General features: G+C 43.4%; 1 protein-coding gene across 1 annotated transcript; it reads left to right on the forward strand.

Annotated features, from left to right (window-relative positions):
* Nucleotides 1-330: 330 nt before the first annotated feature.
* On the forward strand, nt 331-22372 carry cxxc4 (CXXC finger 4; the record flags this gene model as incomplete). Its single annotated transcript, XM_084557946.1, has 2 exons — nt 331-1155; nt 21806-22372. 2 exons carry the CDS (start codon nt 331-333, stop codon nt 21848-21850), a joined length of 870 nt encoding a protein of 289 aa, XP_084414072.1. The 3' UTR covers nt 21851-22372.
* Between the last annotated feature and the right edge of the window lie 3757 nt (nt 22373-26129).

The raw sequence follows: 26129 nt of genomic DNA on the forward strand, positions 1-26129 counted from the left end.
ACGCTATTGTCACCATCAGTTGTGACTATTTGTGATAGTTCCATTATAAACCGTCGGAGCGTAAACAATGTGCCAGAGGAATCTTCAAATGTTCGGCTCTTATCTTCAGAGGAAAGAAAGTTGAGGTGGAGAAATGAAAACTGATTGGAATGAAAACATTTGCCTCTTTTATGTGTAACTGTTGTTTTTTTTTTCTTGTATTTTTTTTGCTTTTAGCACTGGAGACGCTAAACCAGGATGGTAACGCGCTGTTCGTGACCAGCTTCAGTTTGACAAGGGCCGCTGTAACCTCACTCTCTTCTCCTAAACATTGACAACCGTTCCTCAGCCATGTCTAACATAAACAATGCGCTTTGCATTGAAAACGGACAGAACGCAGACGTGTCTCTCTTACAAAAGGATAACCTTCAGGATGGTGGATTAAGCCAGCTTTTGGATTATAACGCAGAAATGGAAAGGTACAGGTCTTTTGCAAACTTTTATAAAACCAATGGGGCATTTCCGCAGACTGCTAAGATTGCCCGTATCACAACGCCCATTTTTCCCAGTGCAAGAATTGGTATGTCCCCTTGGAACTGTGATAACGCCATGCTCTGGGGAAGGAAATCAGCGGCAATAAACCCTAATAGGACCAGCATGCATAGAAATGACTCCCAGAGGCCGGGGAAGCCTGGCGTGCCGCCAGAGACGCTGCAAATGGCAAATAATAATTTCCTCTCTACCTTATCCCCCGAACACTGCAGACCTTTAGCAGGAGAATGCATGAACAAGCTGAAATGCGGCGCTGCTGAAGCAGAGATAATGAATCTCCCAGAACGCGTTGGAACTTTTTCCGCTATTCCGGCTTTAGGGGGCATCTCATTACCTCCCGGGGTCATCGTCATGACAGCCCTTCACTCCCCCGCAGCCTCAGCAGCCGTTACAGACAGTGCGTTTCAAATTGCCAATCTGGCAGACTGCCCACAGAATAATTCCTCAGCATCCAGTGGAAACCCAGCGAAGAAGAAAAGGAAAAGGTGTGGGGTCTGTGCACCCTGCAGGCGGCTAATCAACTGTGGTGTCTGCAGCAGTTGTCGGAACCGCAAAACGGGCCACCAGATCTGCAAATTTAGGAAATGCGAGGAGCTGAAGAAGAAGCCAGGCTCATCGTTGGAGGTGAGAATTGGGGCTCTGCTTCCCCTTCTTTTGTTATTATCCCCTTGCACTCCAAAGCATTAACCTTTTCATCCAGTCACGTTCTAAGCCCTTGAAAATTGTTTCCATGCCCACCCATGCCTGAACATCCCCCCGGTTTCTCAAATCTGCCTACCCGCCTAGCCTAATTGGCAGTAATTAGGGGTGTTTGTGCGGAGCGCAAGCTGAGCTTGGCTCAGACACCCCTAATTGCTGCCAGTCAGGCTGGGGCTGGAAAGCATCCGAACAACCCCGAGCTTGGCTCAGCTCCAAGCAGGGCTGGGAAATGGTTTTCAGCAGAGAGCCATCTCTCTCTGCACCCGGTCATTTTAACCAATTATGGAAACCGTCTCTGGATGGGGAGAATCAATATCCCACAAAGACTCAGCCTCCGACCACCAAGAGATGGCAGAGCTGTTGATGGTGTTTCTGAAAACATCCCCCAAGTTTTGTGTGGGGAGGGTAGTAAAGCATCCCAGACTAATCCCTTCCCACTGATCCTGTATGAATTGACTGTGCATATACAGTAGGGGGGTTGGGGGGGCTTCTATTTTACATTAAATTTGCTTCATTATGGGCAATTATGGATCAATCTGGGCCATGATGCATATCAAGAAGGGAACAGAGGCAAAAAAAAGTCTGTGTCACATCAGAAAAATCTCATAAAGTTCCATCTTAACTGACAAGGCTTAATTAGGACACAATCTGAGGGCACAATTGTATTTAAAGGCTTTAATTGATTTGTTTACCAGCTAACTTTTGGTTATCAAGGCCGGGGGCCTCTGAACATTTAAGTTACAAATATTGTTCTTTTCACCCAGAGATTTTGAACATGCTCACTGATTTAACATGGACATGTATGGAGGAGTTTCCAGCAGATCCAACCTGAGGGCCAGATCATTTGCTTATTAATTAAGTGATTAGAAAGTCAGGCAAGCAGGGTTAATTATAAAATATTACCTAATCTGCTTATGTATGAATTCCTTCGTTAACTTTGAATTCACTAAATCAGTTTTTCTGATTATTGTTTGAATCCACGATTGTTTTTAGTGACCATTTAGTGTTGAGAATGAAATATCATGTAGTCATGTCATTCTCACCGTCTGTACCCCTTGTACTCTAGTGCTGCATGGAGATTTTCTGTTAATTCAGTCCTGATTAAAATGTTAGTGGCGTTTAATGTTTTTGTCAGGACTCACAAACATTTAACGCTTTTCCACTTTGCAACTGAAACAGAAATCCAGAGAGTCAATTAGGCCAGCTTTTACTCACTTTAGCCCCTGAAACCGAGCAGTTGGTTAATCAGTGCAGACAAACCCACGAAGCGAGCTTCATTTAAATTCTAGCAAAGGTATATGTTTCAAAAGTTATCATTCTGATTGGCTGAGTTATCTCTAAAGGGAACATTTCTTGTCTAAAATTGAGTCTTTAACATCTTCCTTTCTGAGTGAACCAGTCTGAGCGAGGAGGACCCGTTTGGTGAAGAAAGGAATTTTCACACAAGCTGATTAGTCTTTGGAACTAGTGAAAATATCTCGACTACAATTGAAGAATATTTACCAAAAAATTCCTTAACGGACTGAAATTACAGGTACAAACAACAACTCCCTGTAAAAGAGACATGTTTGTGGTCTAAAATAAATCGATTCATTCATAAATAAGCATCACAGACTGAGTCTAGGAACGAGCTGGTACAGAGTATACACATGTCTCGTCACACAATGTGGGCAATATGGGTTTAAGAGTTTAATTAAACTGGTCGTTGATGGGTTATGGATTGGATGTGGATTCTGCCGAGGTGTCAATCGGAAGCTCATTTAATGTCGACTCCATATATTATGCACTAACAGGTGTCCCAAACAGGTGTCCAGGAAGCTGGACCCACATTTATAATCCGTGGGTAGACTCACTTTTGAAAAACATCCATTTGCGAAGAAGGTTAGAATTACCCCGGGTGTGAAGTCCCCTAAACAAATCCACACTTGCTTTTAAAAGCTCCTTCAGTATTTCACAGTATGGACCTCTCCTGCAGTAATTGTTATTTTTGACTCTGGTCCGTAATTACAGGTCCACCTTCTGCTGCGGAAGTGGTTTTAAAGGCGTCTAAAAGGTGTGAAGTTGTGCACTGGCTTTGAGAAACTTCTAAACGCGTATTAACAGGGAGCGGATCTCTCTTCATTTTGTTGATGGCACTAACTGCCTCCCAAAGTTTGGCGGGATTAGACGGAGGAGCGCGTTCGCTAAGTCAGACGCTGCGGCAAGTTTGGAAGGGGGATTTTGCAGCATATGTGCAAATTCGCATGTATGCACATTGTGTCTCTCACCTTTTCTCTCCCGCGCGCACACACAGATGCACATAAGCACGGCCCCACTCGCAGCCACAGTCTCGCTACACAATCACAAACAAACACACCCACCAAACATGAGCCGAGCGTACCTCCTGCCTTGGAAGAGATGATAAGCTACTGGCAGCCAGTTAGATTTGGCTGTCAGTGTTTTCCACATGGGAATCACCCTGAACTAATTATATCTTAAGCAGCGGTGGAAAATGCAAATCAGAATTTTACTCACACCCCTGAAATCGGAGAGCCAATTTAATCTAATACCCCCTTTAATTTAGCGCGCTAATGCAAGGCCCTAGAGAATTGCCCTGTGTCACTGCTGTGCTGTTCTGCAGCAGTTTCTGCTCTCTCTCTCTCTCTCTCTCTCTCTCTCTCTCTCTCTCTCATTGCTCCGTCTCTGTGCTGCTCTCAGGCTCCAGGATGGATTAGTCTGGCAGAGGAATCTCATCTAACCTAACATTTCCTGAGCAGTTACCTTTGCATAGCTTGAGCTGAGACGACTCAAAGGTCCTTCATTAACTTTCAAATGCAATACTCATATGCGGGCAAGTCGTGTTTTCACCTCTCTTTAACTCACCTGTTTACCTCACATTAACTTTTATTTCTGCAAAGAGGTTCATAGGCTCATGGCAGTAATAGGGGGTCTAGACTTCTGCGTTAAGTTGACGCAGAGGCTACAGCGTCATCGCAGACCCCTACACTGAACCTAGTGCCGTAGCTGACATGCACCTTGAAAGAAATGTAACTAAGCATCGCAGCGACGCAGAGCACAAGAGCTGTGATTGGTCCGCTTGGTTGTAGCGTATTCCCGGCTGCTTCTCCATCTCCGCAAATTTTGAATTGTTTGTTTTGGACCAATAAAGATGGACCACATTGAGGACAGGTTAACTGAGGAGGTTCAGAGATACAAGCGTTCTCATGACTCGTCTTCGCCGAAATTTTGCCGAAATTTCAGTCGCCATTGTTAAAAGTGTAGCAGGAAGTGGAAACAAAAATGAACCCAGCTGGCAAAAAAAGACACAGCGCCGACTAGTGTTTGGGTGGTGTTTTTACAGAGCTAGCCAGACTGACGAACGCACAAGTATAAATGACTTCTACCTACTCACATACCACTTCAAGGCACTGTGAGGAACTCTGGGTTCAGTTCAGCATGTAGTCTACTAGGGACTGACCTGTTAACTCTGGTTCGTGGACAAACAGCTCTAGCTACTGAGCCACAGCCCTCCCCCAAATATGGCCCAGCATTATTCGTGAACAGTCTACCCAGTCTTCTTTTTCAGGCGACAGAGTATATGCAGACCCTGACATGCACCTCCCGCAAGAGCTGTGATTGGTCCGCTTGATAGTAGCGTGTTTCTACTTTAGTATTTCCAGCTGCTTCTCCATCTCCGCAATTTTCGGATTGGTTGTTTTGAATCAATAAAGATGGAACACATAGATTAAGGGTTAACTGAGGAGGTTCAGAGATACAAACGTTTGTATGACTCGTCTTCGACCAAATTTCGGCAAAATTTTCAGTCGCCATTGTTGAGAGTGAAGCAGGAAGTAGAAACAAAAATGAACCCAACTGACCAAAAAGACACAGCGCCGACTAGCGTTTGGGTGGCGTTGTTACAGAGCGAGCCAGACTGGTAAGCACAATTATAAATGGCTCACAACGGCGCAGGCTATGTGCGTAGGTTACGGCGTCTATGTCCCGCAGTACCCTAAATAAGCCTTAAGTCGTAAGACCAATCGCTAACAATTTAGCAAGCTAACAACAGGGTGACCTATCATAGGAAGTAATAATAAAAAGATGAGCCCATTTGGAAAATCAATGATCTGCTCGGATCATATGTATCGTGAAATAACTCAGAAAGCTCCGTATGACCAAATTACAATATATTAAGAAACGTCACAACGGGTGAACTCTGACCTTTGTGAAAATGTCCTCTTACGAGGTTGTGAATACGACAATAGGGCACCGTCGACCATCCTTACAAGTCGCTCAGTGGTTGTTTCTTCCATCCTGGTTTGGAGTTAATCGTGGAAATTATTTGTGTTCATGCTAACACCGGAGAATCCTCTCAAGATGTTTACATATATAACTACTTTTTATTTAGCTGAGATATCTCGAGACTATACTGTATAGTTATAGGGAATAGGATTTTATCGTTAGATTTTATTATCTGGCTTTATGTCAAACATGTTCATATTGTTATATAAAACAATACAACTTAATTAGCTAGTATAAAATAAATATAATTAGCCAAGTGAGAGTATAAGTGGACGACTGTTCTTCTTTTACTGTGTCGTACAGTCAGACATTCACGATGTATGACTGTTGCTGACCAGTTCCAACCAGATATTTTGGCTAACCTGCACATTCAGTTTTTGAATTGCACATAATGGTTCCATCTGCATGTATAATTAAATATTTTTTCAAGGTTTTGCTTGTGAATGACTCAGTGCTGGAGACTTTACACGGACAGACGTCTGAAACGGCAGCTTCCTCAATTATATGATTTGACAGAAACATTTCCTTGTGACATAAAGCACAAGTTGAATGAGGCGTCGAGTACATTGACAGCGACAATTTGACTTAAACATCGTTGCTTTTCATAATACTGCAAGGACAAAGGAAAAAAAATACTTGAAATAGCAACATCCTGAGGTCAACATCCTGCCTCAAATTCAAGCAGCAACGTTAGCAGTTCAGGAAAAGCAGGGAAGAGGCAAAATGGAGCTGATCCTCCTTTCAATTAACAAAAGTCAAAGGCCAGCCATCAAGTCATGCGCAGGAAAACAGCATCCTCGCTCGCTCTCCCTCGCTCTCTCTCTCTGCCTCTCTCTGTTCTTTGTGCAGCATTGATATGACGACATGAACTGGGTGAGATGAAAAGGTGGCATGGCTGCTTAGAAACCTTTGCTACTGTGATAAAAGACAAGGCCCGAAATGGTAGGAAGCAGGACCTTGAGGAAAATAGCCTGGATTCGGCCCCTTAATGAGAGTGCCGGAGCCAAATAAGCAACAGCAGCCAGGTCTAATTTGTTTTAGGTGTGCTCAGAATAGATAAGGACAAATCTGTGGCCTTCACCCCCTCCCCCCAACCTTTGCCTCCCTGGAGATAACACTGAGTGCTCCCAGTCAATCTCCACGGGCAAAGGAGACGGGGTAAAGAAATAATAAAATAAAATAAAAAATCAGAGGAGGAAAAGCCTGAGGGACATGCGGCCTTTAGATCTGCAGATCTCTAACTTACTGGATTTATTCAAGCTTTAAAACTGCAGATTAATTTGGTCGCAGAGGTCTGGGGGAGTGTGAAAAAAAAAAAAAAAGGCGAGGAGAAAAATGAGGCCGTACGCTGCGGCGCATCTCAAGCTAAAGGGCAACGGTAAGCTCCTGTCAAGACAATGGGATTTTGCCATCTGAACCAGAATGCAGGCCGCTTAATTATACACACCGTTCCTGCAAGCTACCCTCAGCTGCTTAAGAGCACGGGCCCCCTTAGTTATTGTCATGCCCCTTTTCCACTAGATTGGTCGTGCCATGTGGATTTTCTGTCAGCTTCCATTTGCACTGAGTAGCTGTCCTCCTTGGGCTTTAGCTGCGCTCGGAAAGCCGCAACAGCCACAGCTCTGTTAAAGAATTCATCGTCTTTGCCACCGCCACCAATTAAGGCCAAAGCGTAATTGGAGGCGTCCGGACGATGCCCTTACATTATGTGGTCTGTCGCCTCCTCTGCCCCTGTTTGATTTAACATCCCTGGTTCAGTGGTAAAAGAGATCTCATTGTCATTGTCTGTATATAGCGGGAAAAGAGAGAAAGAGAGGAAGAGAGAGAGAGAGAGGCAGAGAGGCAGGGATGGGGGTAGGAAGCAGCCCAGTGGAGGGTGGACAGCGTGAAAGAGCAGGTGCGGGAGGACGTTAATGTGTGGCACTTTAAATTTTAAACAGATGTGAATAAATTATTGATGCTGACTCTGGCTGAGAAGTTAAAAGGTATCTCGTCATTACCGGGGAGCCTGCATGAAAAAGTGTGAGAGAGAAGTCTTGAGTAATTGCATCAGGGGATTGCACCGAGCGCAGGGTATCACAACACAAGGTGTTATTGTGATGCTGGGTTTGGCTTTTTTTTATTTTTTTTTTATTTTTTTGGTTTCCGCTTGTAATTCATGTTTGGGCCGTCAAATAACAATTAAATGCCACAAACCCTCTCCGTTAAAGAGACGTGGCCCAAATTTAGTAAATGCAAATGAGTGACTGAACTGATTCCAGATTAGAAAGTTGTTTGTGAGCAATGAAACTTTCATTTTGCCTCCGAGGGTAGCTGTTTCCTTTGTGGCTGCGTCAGACTAAAATAGCAGCGTAGGCATCAGTTATATTAGTCATGATTAGGTGTCAGGTATATTATTACATTGTCATTAACACCGGAGATCTACAGAGAGAAATGATCATTTGAGGCCTCGGAATGGGAATAGTTGAACTCACTGCCTACCCTCTAAGACAAAAAAATACTTCACAATATTAGTTTCAGGTACCAGCAGGAATACTTATACCTTTCTATCTACACCAATTTATTCAAGTATTACAGTTTCTGCTGCATTCAGGTACAGTACTGAGCTGTAGGTCACCTGTGTTGCGGTCAAATACGCGAGCCTCAATTGCACAATGCTGTACAAACCAGGAAGAGAAGAAATACTTTGTATTTTGATCGAAAACGTATCATGTTGCAACCAAGCATGCGAATTTAATAACGCCCTGACTTCATATCAGTGTACATGTGTTTACCCATTTACAGCAAGTTGTTGTTTTTTGGTAAGTACAGTAGGTTTCCATTCATTTCCTCACCTTGTGTCTGCTACTGTTTTATACACTTTAACACATTTCGCTGTTTTGCCAGCATTTTTATTTTTTTTTTAAATTATATTGATATTGCAGAGCATGACTTTGTGTTTTTGAACCTAGCGGAAAATTGCAGCACTTCAGTAAAAGTCCATAAACCGCACTGTAATTCTAAAACTCCTTAAAATTACACCTTACATGGCAGAAATGTTTAATTTTCATAAAAATAATATGCACTTTATCTACTCTACTCAATCTGGATTGTTTGAACACAAAACACCGGCTGTTGATCTCATGATACCTGCCAGAATTAAGGCGTTGGTGGAGGTGGAGCGTTGCAATTAAATGTTCCCACTGCACCTGTATTATAATCAAGCCCCATAATCCCATTGACTGGACAATACAAAATGGAAAATCTTTTTTTTTTCTTTCAGTCATCAGTAGCTCTATCAGTGTTCCTGACATTTTGACAATCGCTAAGTTAGCTTGCTAATTATATCGCTGGCCTACCTGGCTGCAGAGAAAGTGGGCTGGTGGGTTGAGGCCCCAGATGGGTCAGATTTGTATGGTTGGGGCTGTGTTTGTTCACTGTTTCATGGATGATCTGGAAACTTGACAAACAGACAAAACCTGAGGATTTTTGTTTAATGACTATTAATTATAAGGTTTGTATCTTCTATGTCCCTTAAATCGTCGGGTTCAAGCTCCTGATCCCGAGGTATGAACCACAAGACTTAGTTAATTATTGTTATGGCTCTAGTTGACAGGATCAAAGACCTAAGACAAAGACGTAACCTCACTCCGATATCAAGAGTTCGTTGATTCCAGACTTGTGGATTTAGCCGTCCAAACACTGGTTTAGCATCCAACTACAAGAGACTAGACCTTTTTCCAGACCAGACACAATTTCATTCCACTTATATCCTCTGATCCATTTGCTGATTCAGCAAAATCTCTTTCTTTGAAACTGTTAAACCCTTGTAGGGGAAACCTCTCCACCTCCAGAAATGGAAGCGCTAAAACCATTTTACCACATCTTTTGTTATCTTTTATTATTTTTTTCTTTCTCTATTTGGCTTGTTATTTACTATCCTTGCTGATTTCCCAGTGGTGACAAATCTTTTCTGAAGGTGACATTGGTTTTTGACTTGAAACTCAGCCAAGAAACTAAACTTATTCAGTTAAAAAAACACGATCAGTGCATGATAATGGAGGACCTTTCCTGAAAAGTTGCTGCAAATGCTTATAGAGTATGGAGAGCATAAAGACAATTCACATTCTGAAGGAAGCTTGCATGGAAATCCTACAAGAAAACAAACTGTAAATAAACCCCATGGAAAAAAATAATGTGAATTTGATCATTTTTTTTGTTAGAGTCTATTGTAGAGTCACAATTGAAACGTCAGCCCCTGTGTACAAATATTACTGATGCAAACAAACCTTTAAAGCATCAGAAAATATTAAAGATTTCAGTTTAGATGCAAGTATGTGGACTTTTTCTGTGATGGTGGTGGTTCTCTTTGTTTAGATTAAGATTTCTGATTTTGCCTTGGTGCGGCAAACTATTAAATCCCAGAATGTTTCCACGTGTACACAAAAAAACAGAAAAATCAGAAATGTCTCTAATCTATTAAATCTGCAAAACCAAACAACACACATCCAGAATATAACAAATGTATTTAACCAAAGCCTTTTTATCCTCATTGTTTTTGGCAAATGTTATCTTAGCGAGAAATTGCACTCGGACAGACACGCTAAGGGCTTTGTGTCTCGAGAGTTAAAAGGCAGCAAATGACAGATGCCTTTGAGCCACTCATTCAGGAAAAACTGTCGTGAAAGGGGAATTTGTGAGTGACAACTTGTGAGAAATCGGTCAGCGTGGTTTAAGCGTCTCAGTTTCTGCAAGTCAAATCCTCGCATGCTGCCACCTCCTCTATTGTGGCTCCGCTCTCACGTTATGAATATTTCATGGCGAGCATCTGACACCATGCCCAGAAAGATATTTCAAGTTTAGTTTTTTATTTATTTCTTTTTTTTTTTTCCACTCAGAAACCCCGGGGTTAGAGAGTGTCACGGAGGTGTGAAGTCAGTCTGTGGTCCTCAGGCGAAGGGTAGGATTTATGGTGCACCGGTTGATGACATCAGGTGGATATTTTCATTCCTGAGCAGAAAGCCCCTTTGTCCTCCGCCGCTGATAAACCACTGAGCTGTTCACAGTTTGTTGTCATTCCTTGAAAGATCGGTCTGTGGCGTTCTGTCGAGCAGAGGAATGATTTCAATCGGCTCAGAGTGCAAGCTGTGTTTTGGCAAACTGTGACCGGTTTTTCCGTCTGATCAGTGCGGAGCTGGAATGACTAATCGGCGGTGGGAGGGGGGGGTCTGCTTGGATTAGCCCCGTCTTAAATGCTGCCTGTAGCACATTACATTACCTAACGATATCTCCCTTGTTTTCATCTTCGTCAAGTTTCGCGTTCCAGTTTAACTAGAGCTTACTTGTGTAATTCCTTGTTCTGGGTAGCTTCCGGTGGAATATTAGCCTCATGAGTCTAACCAGATGACTTTAATCCAGGCTTCTCTTTTTTCGTACGGAGGTTGTTTTTTTTTTTCCACACACCTGCAGACCTAAACACCCTGTTACTGTGTCTCAGCTAAATTAAATGAAATCAAATTAGGACCTCGTACACACGCAGCCTCGTATTTTCCAACCGTATACTGTAAATAAATGAACTAGTGCAATGGCTCCCAACTTGTTTGGCTTGCGGCCCGTTAAGCAGGAATTATGTGAGCCTACGCAGGGAACGGCGTGATGGGTTTTACTCGACTCTCAGCTAACTAAGTCTTTGTGCAGACCTGCAGACCATTAGCAAGTTGTTTGTTGGACTGGATCCCGGTGCGGACGGAGGTTAGACAAAAAAAAAGAGACAAAAAAACGGATGTAAACGGATTGTGCACATGTCCAGTTCGACCAGAGAGAGATGTTTTTTTGCTTCATCTGAATGTATACCAAAAGCACCAACACACTCGACTCTGGTTTCAGAAGTGTTTTTTTATTTTTTTTTAAGTTCCCATTTCCAGTTTTTCTCATTACTGTCATTTGGGTTTAATGATGTGGCCACCCGTTGTTTTTTTTTTTCTCTCTCTCTGTCATTTTTACGCATTAGGTCATAGATAAGAGCTGTAGCTTATGCATGGGGCTTTGTCGTCACAGTTACTTAAGCAGCAAATTGTTAGCAGATGCTAGCGGTGCGTGTGGCAGAATTTGAAGCATTGCAGTTGTGTTTTTGTTTTTTGTATTTTGTCTTACGAATACACACATTGGAAGTCTTTTCTGTTCAGATATTTCGAACACAGCTGTTGTTTAAGTTCACCTGGAAAATTTCATGTCAGTCGAAGACCGCTACAGAGCAAGGGTTGGCTTATTAAACCATTAATTACAGTAACGTGTTATATTAACGCCAATTGGTCAACCGAGCGCCTACACTCTGTCTACCTCATAGGTCAGACTATTAAGACCAGCATAAATCTATAAGCAGCACAACATGGAGCAAAAGCACAACGGTTTACTTATCAAAATGGTAAAAAATCTCATTATGTGATATTTACGTTAGTCACTGGATTTGATGAACAGATTGGTTTGACTCTCATTTACCTGAGTGAAATTAAAGACCCCGCCGCCGTGTGTATTTTCTAATCCTAACCTAAATATTATGTTGATTTACAGTCAATATGCAGAGCCTTGCATATGGACCTTCTAAGTTTAAGTGCTCCCACACAGATGCTGGGAAATCTGCTCAAAACAAGAAGGCCTGCTCCTGCTTTGCATTTCAATTTAACATTTCAGAGAACTGGCAGCACGTTGCCTCGCTTAGCCCTCGCCTCGTTACACCCACATGGCTTCTCGTCGTGCTCGCTGACGTCTTTCGCTGTTCAAAGGGCTGCAACTTGGCTGAGAAATTGGGGATTTCCATAGCAGATCCCTCAGGTATCTGCACACTCAAACGCGTGTCCTGTTCATCTTCCCCCTCCTCCCCCGCTCCCTTCCTACACCGCCTGCCCTTCTTCACGCTCGCGCTGCCCCGATTTCCTGTCATGGAGCTCAGCTGACCTCCCCGCTGCATTTCTTTGTTTTGTTTTCCTGAAATCTCAGCAGCACCTGAAAGCTTCTCCGCTGTCTCCTATGTATACGTTTTTGTTTTTTTCCTCCCAGAGGAGCAGCCCAGTGTGAAACTGCTGTACTTGGACAAGGGTATTTAGGTGGAGCTAATTGAAATGGACGCTGGCATTGTTGTACTTAGTAGCAGGTAGGTGAACCTGGCTCCCGATGGCAGCCTCTGACCCGAGGGTGATGCCTCTGCGTCTTCCTACGAGGGTTGGCTCAGCCTCTGTCTGTGTGGGCTGGGATTTTCCATCTATGATAAATGGAAGAGGCATGGCATCTGAAAGCTGCTTCTGCTGCATGAAGTTCCTCCCGTTTTAACCTGGATGTCCCCGCACGGGTGCATTGTGTGAGATTTTATTCGTTGCTGTCGAGCACCGTGGCACTAAACAGCATTTTATCCTTATATTACTGCACATTGCAGAGGAGTCACTGCACAAAATCATCGTAAGCATTAGTTATTCATTTTTTAATGAAGATGATTGTACATATTAAGTAAAAAAAATATATATATATATGGTTACTTTTTTTTACGGTCAACGATAAGAAGCTACATCCCTGCACTGCACAGAAAATGTGGGGAGGAGGTCAGGGTGTGTGACCGGGCATATAAATCTGGATTGAAGAATGAGCAGCGCATTAGAAGAGCAGCACAAGTAGCTTCTTTGTTAAGTCTGGAGGAATACTGAGGTTTTGGTGAAATACTGAAAGTCGATGCGTCCCATCTGTTATTTTTGCCACAGGAGCAGTTATGGGAAGGAAAACAACTGAAACATGTTGAAAGCGAATATGTCGCCAATATGTTCCGCATTAAAATTTTGTGCTGGAGTTCGAAAGCTAGCATATGCATTGAAATGGTTTTCTTACTTGTTACACGGCTATTTGTAAAATCTAGATATTTAATGTAACTTACAACACAATTTCACGTGGGGCACACGAATAAAACATAAAAACATGATATTTAGGACATCCTTACTGAGTGCAACTACATTTCATTGTTATAAATCATGTATTTAGTGCATGTACTGTGGTGCTCCTTTCTATGTTATCTGTAGTGATCCTGTGTGTTATTATTTCCTATGCATATGAATATATCCAAAGATATTTCCTTATTTCATGTCATTAAACTAAATCCTGTGCAGGGTGCACATTTTATTCTTCCAATATTTCTTGTCCAGGTCTGTTTCTGTACAATAAAGACAAGACAGACTGAATAAAACCCAAATTTATACAACATTTGAGAGTATGCGCTGCTATCCCACTTTTTAATTATGTTTCATACTGTCCTTTAGAGAGTCTTCTTTCTTAATTTAGTTAAGATTTAGTTTAGAAGTCACTTAAAAAACAGAGATCTTGCTCTGCCCTACTGTCACTGGTTCAAAACTTTCAAGCGTTTCCAGCCGCGCCCGTGTCGGTGACGTCACTTGCTCAGCAGGTGTTTCGCCGTAGGCTGATGGAAAACATCTGCTTTGACATCGCCGACTGCGGAGTGTCCAGAAGGAGAGCAGCAGACTGGAGCTCAGCAGCTTTTCTTCCTGACGTGATTCAGTGTGGAATTACCCTTTTCGCATAGTTGACTGTGGGTGTTTCTGTTTCCACCGGTACACACTGACTCACTCACAAAGAGAGACGCGTACGTGTGTCGCCTCAGGACTACCGGGGCTGGTCTGTTTCTCTGTCCGCCCAATGCAAGAATCTGTTTTTTCTTTTTTTTTTCTTTTGTGAAGCCACTGACGCTTGGACCTTTCCGCTGTACGTTCACTCCTATGGAGAGCTAGTAAAATATACGTCCTACAGGAATACTGCACTGTAATTACATTCCCCCATTAGCATACAGAGGCTTGGAGTCACACTGCACTCAGCCTCCAGCAGCACTTTGCCATATGGTCCGTCTGTGCTTCTCAGGCGATATTTGGCAAGATTCTAGCGGAAGGTCAAATATCAAGTCAGAGGACTGTGCCAGAATCGCATCTATGCTAATTGCTCTCTCTCTCTCTCTCTCTCTCTTTCTCTCTCTCTCCCTCTCTCTGCTTCCTCATCCATCTCATGCTCCTCTCCCTCTCTCGCTTTCCTCCCTCTCTTCGTCTTCCACTGAAGTAAGTAATCTGCTTTAGGATGTTTCTGAGATGGAGATGGATTTGGTTTTCCTTCGCTGCCCCTCAGCCTAATCTCCCCCCTGTGGCCACCCCGCCTCTCCCAGGCACGGCTCTTAAGCACCCCATCATACAACCCCCCCACCACCCCCACCCCCTCCTCCTCAGCCCCCAATCCATCCGTGCATAGTCAGCGAAAAACTACCAAATTCCTTATTACTCGCAAACATCCGCAATACACTTAGCTTGATTTGCTCGAACGGATGCTTAGTGCGCGGCTGGACCTTGAATTAAAAGATTGTAGCTGCATTTCAGCGCTGGAATGCTATCACTACACCGGCGCGCTCGGCTCCTTTGTCTGCGTGCATTTGTGCCGCGAGCATATTCAAGTGGTGCGGCTATCAGAAAATGTGAGCTATTTAGAATAGTTGGAGAGAAATTACTTATGGTATTCCACTTAATTTGTTCGCATCTCTGACTTGGATTCCTCCGTGGATAATAAACCGGTGATCTGTGCTAAATGTGACTTCTGGTGAATGTCTGCTGACAGCGAACCAGGAAACGCAGCGATCACCTTGTCATTGATGGTCTTTACCTGGTTATTGTACAGTTACAATGACAACTTGTAATCTTAACAATCGAAAAAGGAAAAATCACACTTAGCCTGCCTGAGACTGACCCATGCTCTATCCATTGAACTACGTATACAGTATTTGTTACTAACCTGTTAAATACATTTAAAAATCTCCCAGGCAATAACAATTAGTCCTTTGCATTAACTAGTCCTTGGTTTTCTTGCTGTAAGCGGTGACTGGCTTATCTCATTAGCCCTTACTTATTTAGTTAACAACAAAAAATAAAAACAGATATTTCTGAATGTTATCGTGTCTGCATGCAGGTAATACTTGAGCTTGGTGCATAGTGTGTTTGTCTTACGGTGCCGTGATGCAGCACGCGGGGCGGCGGAGTGTGGATGCCTAGATGAGTGGTCCGTCCGTGATGGCGGCCTTGGAGAGGCACCTTTTATAAACGGCATTGGGGTGGGCTAGAATATTGGCTACAAGCTTCGAGATGAGATTTCAAACCCCCCCTCCCCTCCCTTCCAACCAACCGCCAGCACCGGTAATGGCGCAGGTGATGGATTGCTAGGCCTTCCAGGTTTGAGCTTGGCAACGCCCCAATATTACTGCAGAATAAAGTGACAGGCAATATATAACACATCAGTTAAGGCTGACTGCACCCCTGAATCCCTCACCACCACCACCACCACCTCCACCACCACCATCACCTCGCAGCTGGCTGGTCCTCCTTCCTTAACTTTCTGATGAAACAAGCTCTTTCCTGCCTTCTTTACTTTTCCCTTCCTCACTGGCTGGTTGAAAATAATCAAAGCCTGCTGTCATTTTATGTTGCAGGGACTTAACTTTTCTTCGTGCAGTCCAAAGGGGTTGTATTTATTTATATGGGGTTTGTAAGGTGTCAAAAGGGAGACGAATTTACCGGACAAGGGGTACCCAAATGTGAAAAGCATTTGTAATTATATACTGTACATACGTAAAAATAAATATAAATATATATATATCTGTGTGCAGACAGCCAAAGCAGTGTCAACTGGAGTTTATATGTGTGTGTGTGTGTGTGTGTGTGTGTGGTGTTTATTTATATATATATATATTGTTTGCAGCCTGTCAGAGCTGCATCCAAAGGACTGTGGCCATAAAAAGTGGCCTGGTTCCCGGTCTGTAACCCAATAAATAATGGGTATTGTCAGGGTAATGTATGGGCCATGTGTTATAATGAGCATTTGGAAACACATCAGCACACTCCCACAGGCTACTATCCAACCTGCCCAGTGCCACTGTCTCTCCACGAAATTCCTCCCTTCCCTTCCTACCTTTCTGTCTCCCACATGTCTCTCGTCTCCCCTTCTTCCTTCTATTCTCTGTCTTCTCAGATTTTTTTTTGTCATTACACATTTTTTCCCCAGTATTCTTTCTCATCTCTAGCAATTTTTTTTTTTTTTATCTCCGAGTATGAGCTGATTCTTGAGAATTTCGAGGGGGGGAGAGGGAGATTTTGTCGGGAAGGAAAAAAAAAATCCACCCGTAATTACGGCAAATTAAAAGTTTTATGATGTCGGGCATGTATGTGTGTGTGTGTGTGTGTGTGTGTGTGTGTGTGTGTGTGTGTGTGAGCCTTGAGTGTGTGTTAGTGGGAGGGAGAGGGAGAGAGAGGGAGGGAGAGAGGTAGAGGGACGGAGGGGGAGGGAGGAAGCCTCTGTGACAAGGCTGGCTGGGAGCATAGAGCTGAGGGTTAGTGCCAGACATGTCTCAAGAGAAACCGGGGCACATTTGCAATCACCCCGAGTTCAAAAGGGTAATTTATTCACAGTCTGTGGTTAAAGTAGGGCTGCTCAGAATGCCAGTGGGATTGTGCGGGGAAGCAGAGCAGTAGAGACACATTATTTTCATTTTTTTTCCTCTCTCTCTCTCTGTGTCTCTCTCTCTCTCTCTCTCTCTGTCTCTGCCTGTCTTGCTTTTTTTCCCTCATCGTCCTCTTCATCTCCTGTTGTTGTTTCTGTGAGCCCTGTGTGGCGTCTTTTAACACACGCCGGCGAGCATATTTCACTTTTACACTCATCCGCATTGACGTCCGGGCGCTGATTGAATTTTGAGGCGCTGCGGCGTCTGCCATTATCATCCTCATCGTCTTGAGTGGTTTATCTCTGGCCCCAGCTCAGTGTGACGCCAAGGCTGCAGGGGAGAGAGGAGGGGCAGGGCAGGGGTGGGCTGGGAGATGAGGACTATTCATGTGTTTTTATTATTTGTGTGGAAAAGATAGCGAGGACCGGCCTCAACCTGGATCTTTAAGATTGCGGTCGGGGTGGGGGTGGGGTGGGGGGGTTCTATTGCCAGTGCGTGCATGCAGCCCAATCGGCTTTGATTATGACTCACTGTCCCACTGTCTCTCTACCACCTCGTCTCAATCAGCTGACGACGTGGTTTCAGCATTAACTGCACCTGCCAGGTTCAGTTAGGATCACGCGGTGGCATGGCTGCCCAGAGACCTCACGCTGCCTCACCAGAATCAGCAGAGAATTATTCCACCACATGTCAGTTTTACTGTGTTGTTATCACCTGAAAGCCACCAGCAGACACTTAGAATACCCAGCCTAGTGTGATGGTGTGGTGGGGTTAATTTGAGGTCTGGAGAAATCTCTTCCTCCGCCTTTAGTCAGTTCGCTACTCGTGTGCATTCGTTGCCAGAGCGGGAAATTGTCTTTCCCTTGGCGTGTCGTTGTAGCCAGCTTGTTATGTATGCTCTGCTGCAGAGGCAGCAGCGTTGACGTGAGGCTGAGCTGCTGCCACGACGTCTTGATTCGAGGTGAAACCTTGGCGTTGCTCCCTTGTCCCTGGTGTAACACTATCAACCTTTACCTCCTCCCCAGCCTGTCTGCATCTCCCTGTGTCTCTCCTGTCTTGTTCTCTTCCCGTGCCTTTTTCTCCCTCGCTCCTCCTGCCAGTTGATGGAGTGATTTTGAAGGCGCATGCAGGTGGGGGAGCAGACAACGCAGAGCTGTGCTAATTGAGCCTTCTTTGTGCCCGGTCACTGCGGTGTGCCGAGGCAAGGAGGCCCGGGAGTGAATCCAAGCAGCACTCAAGAGCCCCACCGGATCGATAACGTGGGAACTTAACAAAACAGAGACATGCCGAGTGCCCAGATCAGGGTCATTATTGTCTCTGGTGAGCCGCACTTCCACCAGGGAGTGATCAATGTGCGAATATGGATCGAGATAAACATTCTCACCTCCACTTTCTCCCCTCTCTTCGCTTCGGCTCACGCAGCCACCCGTTCCAGACGGAGAGAGCAGAGTTTAAGCCTGAAAGTGCTCCTGTGGATATCCAGTGAGGCAGTGCTCACGTCATCCACACCGTTGGATCAAGACAAACTCTTCAGTGCGTCTTAATGAGAAAAGTTGTCACAGATGCTGATGTTTTTGGTCACGAATATCAGTGAGGTAACCCTCAAAATAGAGAAAAATACATAAAAAGAGGTGAATCTACTTTAAAAACAATGGTGCACTGAAGTGAAGTGGTGGAGATTATCGTCATGCATTGTCTGGGGGTACTAAATGTGTCCGAATCCAAAGATCAGAGTTTTCTTTAAGGACGTTTGGTGAGACCTCCTATCTCGGCATTTTATACAAACATAATTTTGCATTTTACTGCTGCCGCTTTTTGCCACAAATATGTAGTTACACCACGATGTAAGCGCACTCTTATTTTATCAGTGAAACATAATTATATTGAACTTAAAGGTCTTACCACTGCCTTCTATTTGCTGTTATTCAGGGTGTGTATAATCGTGTTGGCTCATAGTGTTTCCTTTGTTAAGGTTGTATAGTGAATATTTCAGTTGAATTTACTGTGACAGAAACCGTATCTGAGGGCGCTGGGTGTCTCTGGAATTAATTGAAACATTAAGTAGACAGCTAATATTACTGTCATACGTCTTTTGCTAATAATAAGCCGGAATTGTATTTTTTTTTTTTTTTTTTTTGTATGACTTAGTGACCAGTGTGTCCTTTCCGAATTATCAATTTTAATGCCTCGTGTGTTTCAGCCAAGCCACAGTGCTCAGGTTGTGAAGTGCATAATTTCTCTGGTCAAATAAAGATCACTGGGTCCACCTTTTAAATGACAATTGTGTAAATTTTATAGAATTAGAAAAAATGAATGGTTCATTTGAATTGGACTATGTAAAGACCGGAGTGCTTTCAGCTTTCTGCGCTGACTCATCTTCACAGAAAAACTGAAAGAATTGCTTTTATCCTACAGCAAGTTAAACTGAACGGATTTTAGGCGAAAACTCTTCATCTCCTGTGTTTCGTGCCACTTGCACATCCTTTCCAGCCTTTGAAGCCAAGCTCCGACTTCCCCCAGCCATTTTTTGTGGTTGAAAGTTGGTCTGGAGTCGCTCCGTTGGGAACTGATTATGCTCCGTCAAATGTCTGTTGAGCCAATCAAATCATTTTGGCAAGCTTGGACTGACGAGTAACCGTAACCTAGATACGCACATTATCTGAGCGCCGTGGAGTTGAATTGGTTTACAACAAAACGGCTCTGATTGGTCGGACTATCCAGTTTCTTTTTTTTCTCTGTAGCCTCCAAATTAAGTCCAAATGGCGCGTTATTAGACTGATATTCTGATAAGAACTGAGTGTTGCTACACTAGGCTACATCCTCTCTCTTGTTCTCCACCATCAAAACCATTTCAAGCAAGATATATATTTAAAGAACCAAGCAGCAATGAAGCTACGTCGACTCACCAATAAGCTCACTGCAATTATACAAAAAAAAAAAAGAACATGAGATGTGTGAGGACATCTTGACCCCTTTAAAACGTGACTGTGCTTCGTTTCGTCCGCGGTTTTAAATTGGTGATGATGGTATCCTGCTGCTCCGGATCCCTCCATTACTCACTTGGAAGGATAATAGTAATTGCTTAATGTGGTGTGGAAAAAAACGAAAAAAGAGAAAAGAAAAAAAACGGTAAATGGTTGCTACTGACGTGGGAAGGAATGCATCATAAATAGGTCTGATCAGGAGCCAGTACCTGCGCGCGCACAGCCGACAGTTACTGACTGCGTTCGGGAGATTAGGAGGGAACAAAGGTGGCGGAGGGAGCGTTATCAGATGAGGCGCTTTCAGACACTTTCATCTATTAATTTTGTGTTTTCTATTAATTAATTGTTATTATTTGGCCGCATTGGGCTGAATAATATGTATTTCATTTGTCTTCCAAAACTCAACAAAGTCTATCCCATTAGGCTGAACTTGCCCTGACAGATGTCCTGACTTATTAGAGTACCGAAACCCTTACGCTGTACTTACGACGCTTTTATGTGTGCCAGCAAGTGGTCAAGTTGGATAGTTGGAACAATAAGTGGAATACAATGTTACCCACATTACATTTTTACCATTTTGCGCATTGATAATCATTTATTTGGTTTGAAATGTGATGATCTGGGAATCTGAAACGTGTCTATGAAGAGGATCTGTGGTAGTTTATAAAAAATGTACAGGTGAAATGTTTAAAGGTCTCTGCAATATCAGTGTAAAAAGGAGCAACACGCTAAAGGCTATTGCTGAACCCTGAATCGTTCAGCATGCACAATTTATATAACAGGGAAAAGTGTTTTTTTTTTTTTTTTCTCTGTGATTGAGTTAAACTGATAATCAGAAGTGTTGCAGATGAAGTAATTGATGAATCCATTTGAGGCGCTGCACCTCTGTTTATTTTATAATTACAAATGCTTGAAAGCCTTTTTGGGAATTTTGACACAACGCGATTTATGTGAAGTAATATTACTGTAACGCAGTATCATTGTCTGGTCTGAAAGTGTTTACGTGTGGTCAATAACCTGCATTAGCCCGAGTGTGGGAGGCCGTCTGGTGCTAAAGCACTCATCAGCATGCCTTTAAGGAGCCGCCAGTGACACTTGGTATTAAAATGTCAAATTGCCTTCCACTCAGACTAAAGTGATTTTAGTTGTGATTATGCACCATTTCCCCCCCTGTCAACTGCAAAAAAAAAAAAAAAAAGAAAAATCAAAAAATGTGCTAATTGGTCATGGGGATTGGTTGGAGACTTCAGTATTTTATGTCTCTGACTTCGAAATGAGTTTTGGAAAAGAGAGGCTGTCACTCTGGCGTAGAGGTTTTGGGGTGGAGGAGTAGGAAGAGGAGGAGGAGGAGGAGGAGGAGTAGGGGAGGCTGCTGGCGCAGGCTCAAATTGAAATGATGCACTGTTCCCCCTCACTGCAGCTCGAGCTCGCAGTAATTAAATGCCTCATTGTTGCTTCTTGGGAATTTGTATTGAATATTTCATCCGGCGTAATGATTATTTGGGTGTGGGTGGGACGTGGATGTAATCACCTTGGCTGACTCTTTGATGAAATACTTGGTTTGGTGGTTGTGCTTTACAGCCATTTTAAGTGTCCTTCTGGGTTTTTACTTTACTTAATGTCCATGCTATTTCTAACTGATCCACTGTCCACCACCTCTTTACATTATTAATTATTGGCTTCTACGGTAGATATGTCTGTAATTTCTGATCATATGTCTTCTCTTTTTTCCTTTTTAGAATTGAATAGTCAATAACAAAGCTCAAAACGTGCAAATTTAAATGTGTCCCTCACATTTTGTCTCCCACAGAGGACGCCGGTCAACAACGGCGAAGCTTTTCGGTGGTTCTTTTAGAAGGGGCGAGCCACGGCCATGGACGGGGCCGTCCAGCAGCAGGAGGGCAGGTGGGACTCTTGACTCTCTGCCAGGAGCACTTGCCGTTGGGGTTCACGAAACCCGACGCGCCCAACACATTTGAGAGAGGACAAGCGGAGAAGAAAAACGTGGACATACAAAAAGATAAACGAAAACATAATGGTGTTGTTTTAACTCTGTAATTTCCTTTTCTGTGTAATTATTGTACCTTTTGACAGTATCATAATGTATATTTTTGGTGTCTATGAATGTGTTTTCAGTGTTGTGGCTGTAGGTTCACAGCCAATCCTCTGTAAAGGACACAAACAGACAATCATGCAATCACACTGAATCCGTCAAACAGAAGAGGCCACAAGGATTGACGATAAAAACAAACGCGACACACTTTACTCTGGAGCAATAATCTATTCTGTTGATTATTCCTCAACCTTTACGTTCTCTTGACCTCAGCTATTTTGGCAAATGGAGTCATATTCTAGTTTTGTCTTTTATCTCATCTGAAAACCACAAGGCTAAGGCCGCCGCCGGCAGCGCGGCGCATCTCGGGGCGCGAGGCACAACGGCAGCGGAGCTTCTGCGACTGCGCTGGTGGACGCGTTTCCTCATTTGAGTGGAATCACTGCAGAACAGGGCACATTGTCCTGTGTGGTGGGCTTCTTTAAACCCGAGTCATTTCGCTGTGACAGCACCAGATGTTAATGGGTCGGACTGCTGTTTGGAGGTCACATTCTCAAAGATGATACATGTCATTACACTTTCTTTTTCTCTCTCTGGGTTGGAATTTAACTGTCGAAGAGGTTTGAAGTAATGCCAGTAAAGAATAGTAGGTTATGTTTAAATCATTCAAATTTAGGATTACTTGCAAAAACGCTACACTTAATTGACCTATCAGATGTTGTTCTGGAGCTTCTGGGATAGTCTGGACGTATTACAATACATTCCAAAAACCAAATTATTCAATAAGTTACTCATTGTCTTAAAACCCTATTGTTGCATGTGTAAATGTGTTTTGGTTTTAAAGATTACTAAGAATTTGTATATTGTTGTTGTGATGCTTTTATGTGTTAAAATAAAAAAAAATGACTTCAGTAAAAGACATCTTGACAGAAAATGTTTGATATGGAGAAGCCAAAATGATAAATCGACGGATGGATGTGCATTTAAAAAAAAAAAAAAAAAGAAAAGAAGAAAAATCAGTGGTCAGTTGAGATCAACTGATAACCTCCACTTTTTTCTTTTCTTTTTTTTCCTGCTGCAATGCATCAACAGAAATAACAACCAGGAGGAGACTGGAGAAATATAACAGCACTGGTTGCCTCCCCAGTCACGTATTCCCTAGAATACTAAAATGTTGCATGAAGAAGAGTGGTTCCCAGAGGCAGCAGACTTTAAAGGACTAGTGAAATCCCATGTGGTTTGTCATGCTGGAATGCACTTGGTGGGGGGAGAGCACAGGGGTGGAGGGATGTGGGGAAGTAAAAGAGGGGAAGATGGCGTGTGGGGTAGGTGAGGTGGGGGAGGAGGTGAAGCGAGACAGGCTCCTGAGATAACTTGAGCAACTGAGTGATTGCCGGCTCTTTGAGTTTCAGGGGTGAGGGAGGGGGTGGGAGTGGAAATGCTACGGGTGGGGAGGGAGTGGGGGGACAGCGGTGGGAGGGAAAAGGGAGGACAGAGGCACATTTGGGCGATAGCTGAGGTGGGGAGGGGTGTCGGCGCTGAGGAGAACGAGCAGAGAAGGAGGAAATCATCCGGGACCGACTTCGCCCCTGACTGAGCACGCTTGCCATCACCCAAATTGAGCTGCCGACTGGTTAGAGCCGGCCCGGGAAGAAGGCTTCGAGTGCTCTGCGGCGGCGGCGGCGGCGGTGTTTGGTGGCAACGTGGCATCTGAGGCGCTCAATCCCCCTCGCTGGTCATCAGAGGTTGATAATGTGCATCAGGAGTGCACTGGCTCGCTCAGTCCCTGGCCGGCGAGATTAAATAACATCAGAGACAGCTCTCTCTAATCCTTCCTCCCACCTCCCACTCTGTGCTCTGGAACTGGGATTTAAAGTCCTCAGGCCTCAGTGGTAATGTTCAGTTTCCTGCTTTGACAGAGAGAGACAGAGACAGAGAGGGAAGCAGGAGCGTGTTAGCTGGTTAGCATAGTGGGAATACAATATACTCTATTACAAATCCTCAGTCCCCAGAACTGCCCCAGAAATGAGCTTTTATTTGTTGGACTGCAAGAGCTTACCTGACTGATTTTTGCAGTTTTCCTAAAACAAAGATACGACTTCTAAATTATTCTTACAGAAATAGTAGTTTCAGGACCAATATTGTAAAAGCAAAACTCCCAAAATCCATCCATTCTTCTCTGAAGTGTCTCTACTGGTTGCCTGGCAACCTCATGACAACAAGACTCTAGGAAGTCACTGCACCCGGTTACAAAGGAGCAGCGACAGCTTAAAGTCCCTATAAAGATGAAATTCATATCTTTAGGGCTGTTTGGAAAGAAATAAGACATTAGTTGAATGCTAAAGAGATGCTAGGCTAAACTGGTATATTAGGTTTGTATGGAGACCACTGTTTCTGAGATTAACCAGGTCCTGCATCTAGACGATATCTTCTGGTTTTTTCTTTGTTTCAGAAGACTACCATTCAGACAGTGGTCGGCCATCAGGGCCAGCAAAGCCTTCTCTGCTGACCTAAACTTTATCAAAATCCCTGACTTACATTTTAATATTTTCCCATTAATCTCAAAGTATTCCCAATAGCCTATACTTTTCATTTCATGGCTTGTCTGTCTCTCAGCTGTGGTGATTCCTGCAGTGTAACTTTACATTAGACATATATCCAATCATATTTCAGTCATCATGTGTTGCCGGAGTCAAAGAAATCTGCCTGGGTCTTCACAATTAAAACTGCAGGTGGCTGAAGCTTGAAATACATTAATGACGCTGTTCCTTTAACCAATCACATTTCAAGTTCGTATTCTTAGGCCTTCTCTGTGGCCTACGGCGTCAGTGTTTTCGCGTCCTCTGATTGGAGGGTGATGGAGCTGCTCCGTTTAAGCCAAGCTAGCGGTTCATGTCCATCTTTTGCGAGCTGCACAAGCTTGACAGCTATTTTTCAACTCACAATGAAGGATATTTTCACGACTTCCAAGGAAAAGCTGGATATTGTGAGGAAAGTCCGCCAAATCCTGCTCTAGCTAGCCTGACCCAGCTGGGGAAGCGACTATTAGCGCTACCCTTGGCTGACAGGCTCCAATGAGAGCTCTAAATTGTTTCTTAAGTTCTTGTGAGTAAAATTAATTATATTTACATCTTTTATGTACATTTTTGCCATTTTATTGGGTCGACTTTGATGCTATGGTGGCGCTGGTGCGCAGTCGCGGCAAAGAGGCGAGTGAGAAGAGACTTGTTGAATTGTTATTCTTGCTTTAATAATGGCATTCATCTCGCTATATACGAGATACCCGATTGATGGTTTCTGTAGCAGTGGCGTCATAACGATCGTATTAAGAGGTGTTTTGAACAAAGTTGGAGGTCATCGAAGGCCTAGGTGGAAAATGCACGGTGCGCCACTGTATTCGGACATGTTCTAACAGCAGGCTGTGGACCTCTCACTGCATCATATGAAACTGCTGAAGGTGTCATTTCAGTCTCAACAGAAAAACCACCTGAGCCTCGAAATGCATTTCGATATGAATAGGTTGTACATGTCTGAGCAATGAGTGAAGGACCAAATAGACAAAAAAATGTCTGGTTTACAATAACAGACTAATTCTGATTCATTACAACTCAGGTGTAATTTGTTTCTTGTTTGACAGCAAAGTTGTTTAGTTGTGTTTTATTTATTCTAGTCGTGATCCATCTATAGTGTATAGTACCAGTTAAAGGCTGAGATCTGGGATGCATCACCACAACATCGTCCGCTGGGACAAGAAACACATTCTGTCCAGACAGATGGCAAAAGGATAACTGTTTAGTCAAAAAGCCACTTTATTGGGAGGAAAAACCAAAAATGGCAGATCAGCTATGGTAAATTGAGAAGGTCAAATTTAAACCCAGAGATCGATGTTTACATCTTTTAGAGATACTTAAACTTTCAGTAGTTGTCTGATTCATTATTAAAATAATTGGACTTATTATTTTTAGAGATGTTGCCACATTAAGGATAGAAACCATAACCACCAGAAATTAAATTGTGTGTAAACAAAACATACCTGTTGTGCACATATTTATTCTATTCTATAAAGGAATTATATTCCTTT

The sequence above is a fragment of the Chelon labrosus genome (assembly GCF_963514085.1).
Source record: "Chelon labrosus genome assembly, chromosome: 2".
Lineage (NCBI taxonomy): Eukaryota > Metazoa > Chordata > Actinopteri > Mugiliformes > Mugilidae > Chelon > Chelon labrosus.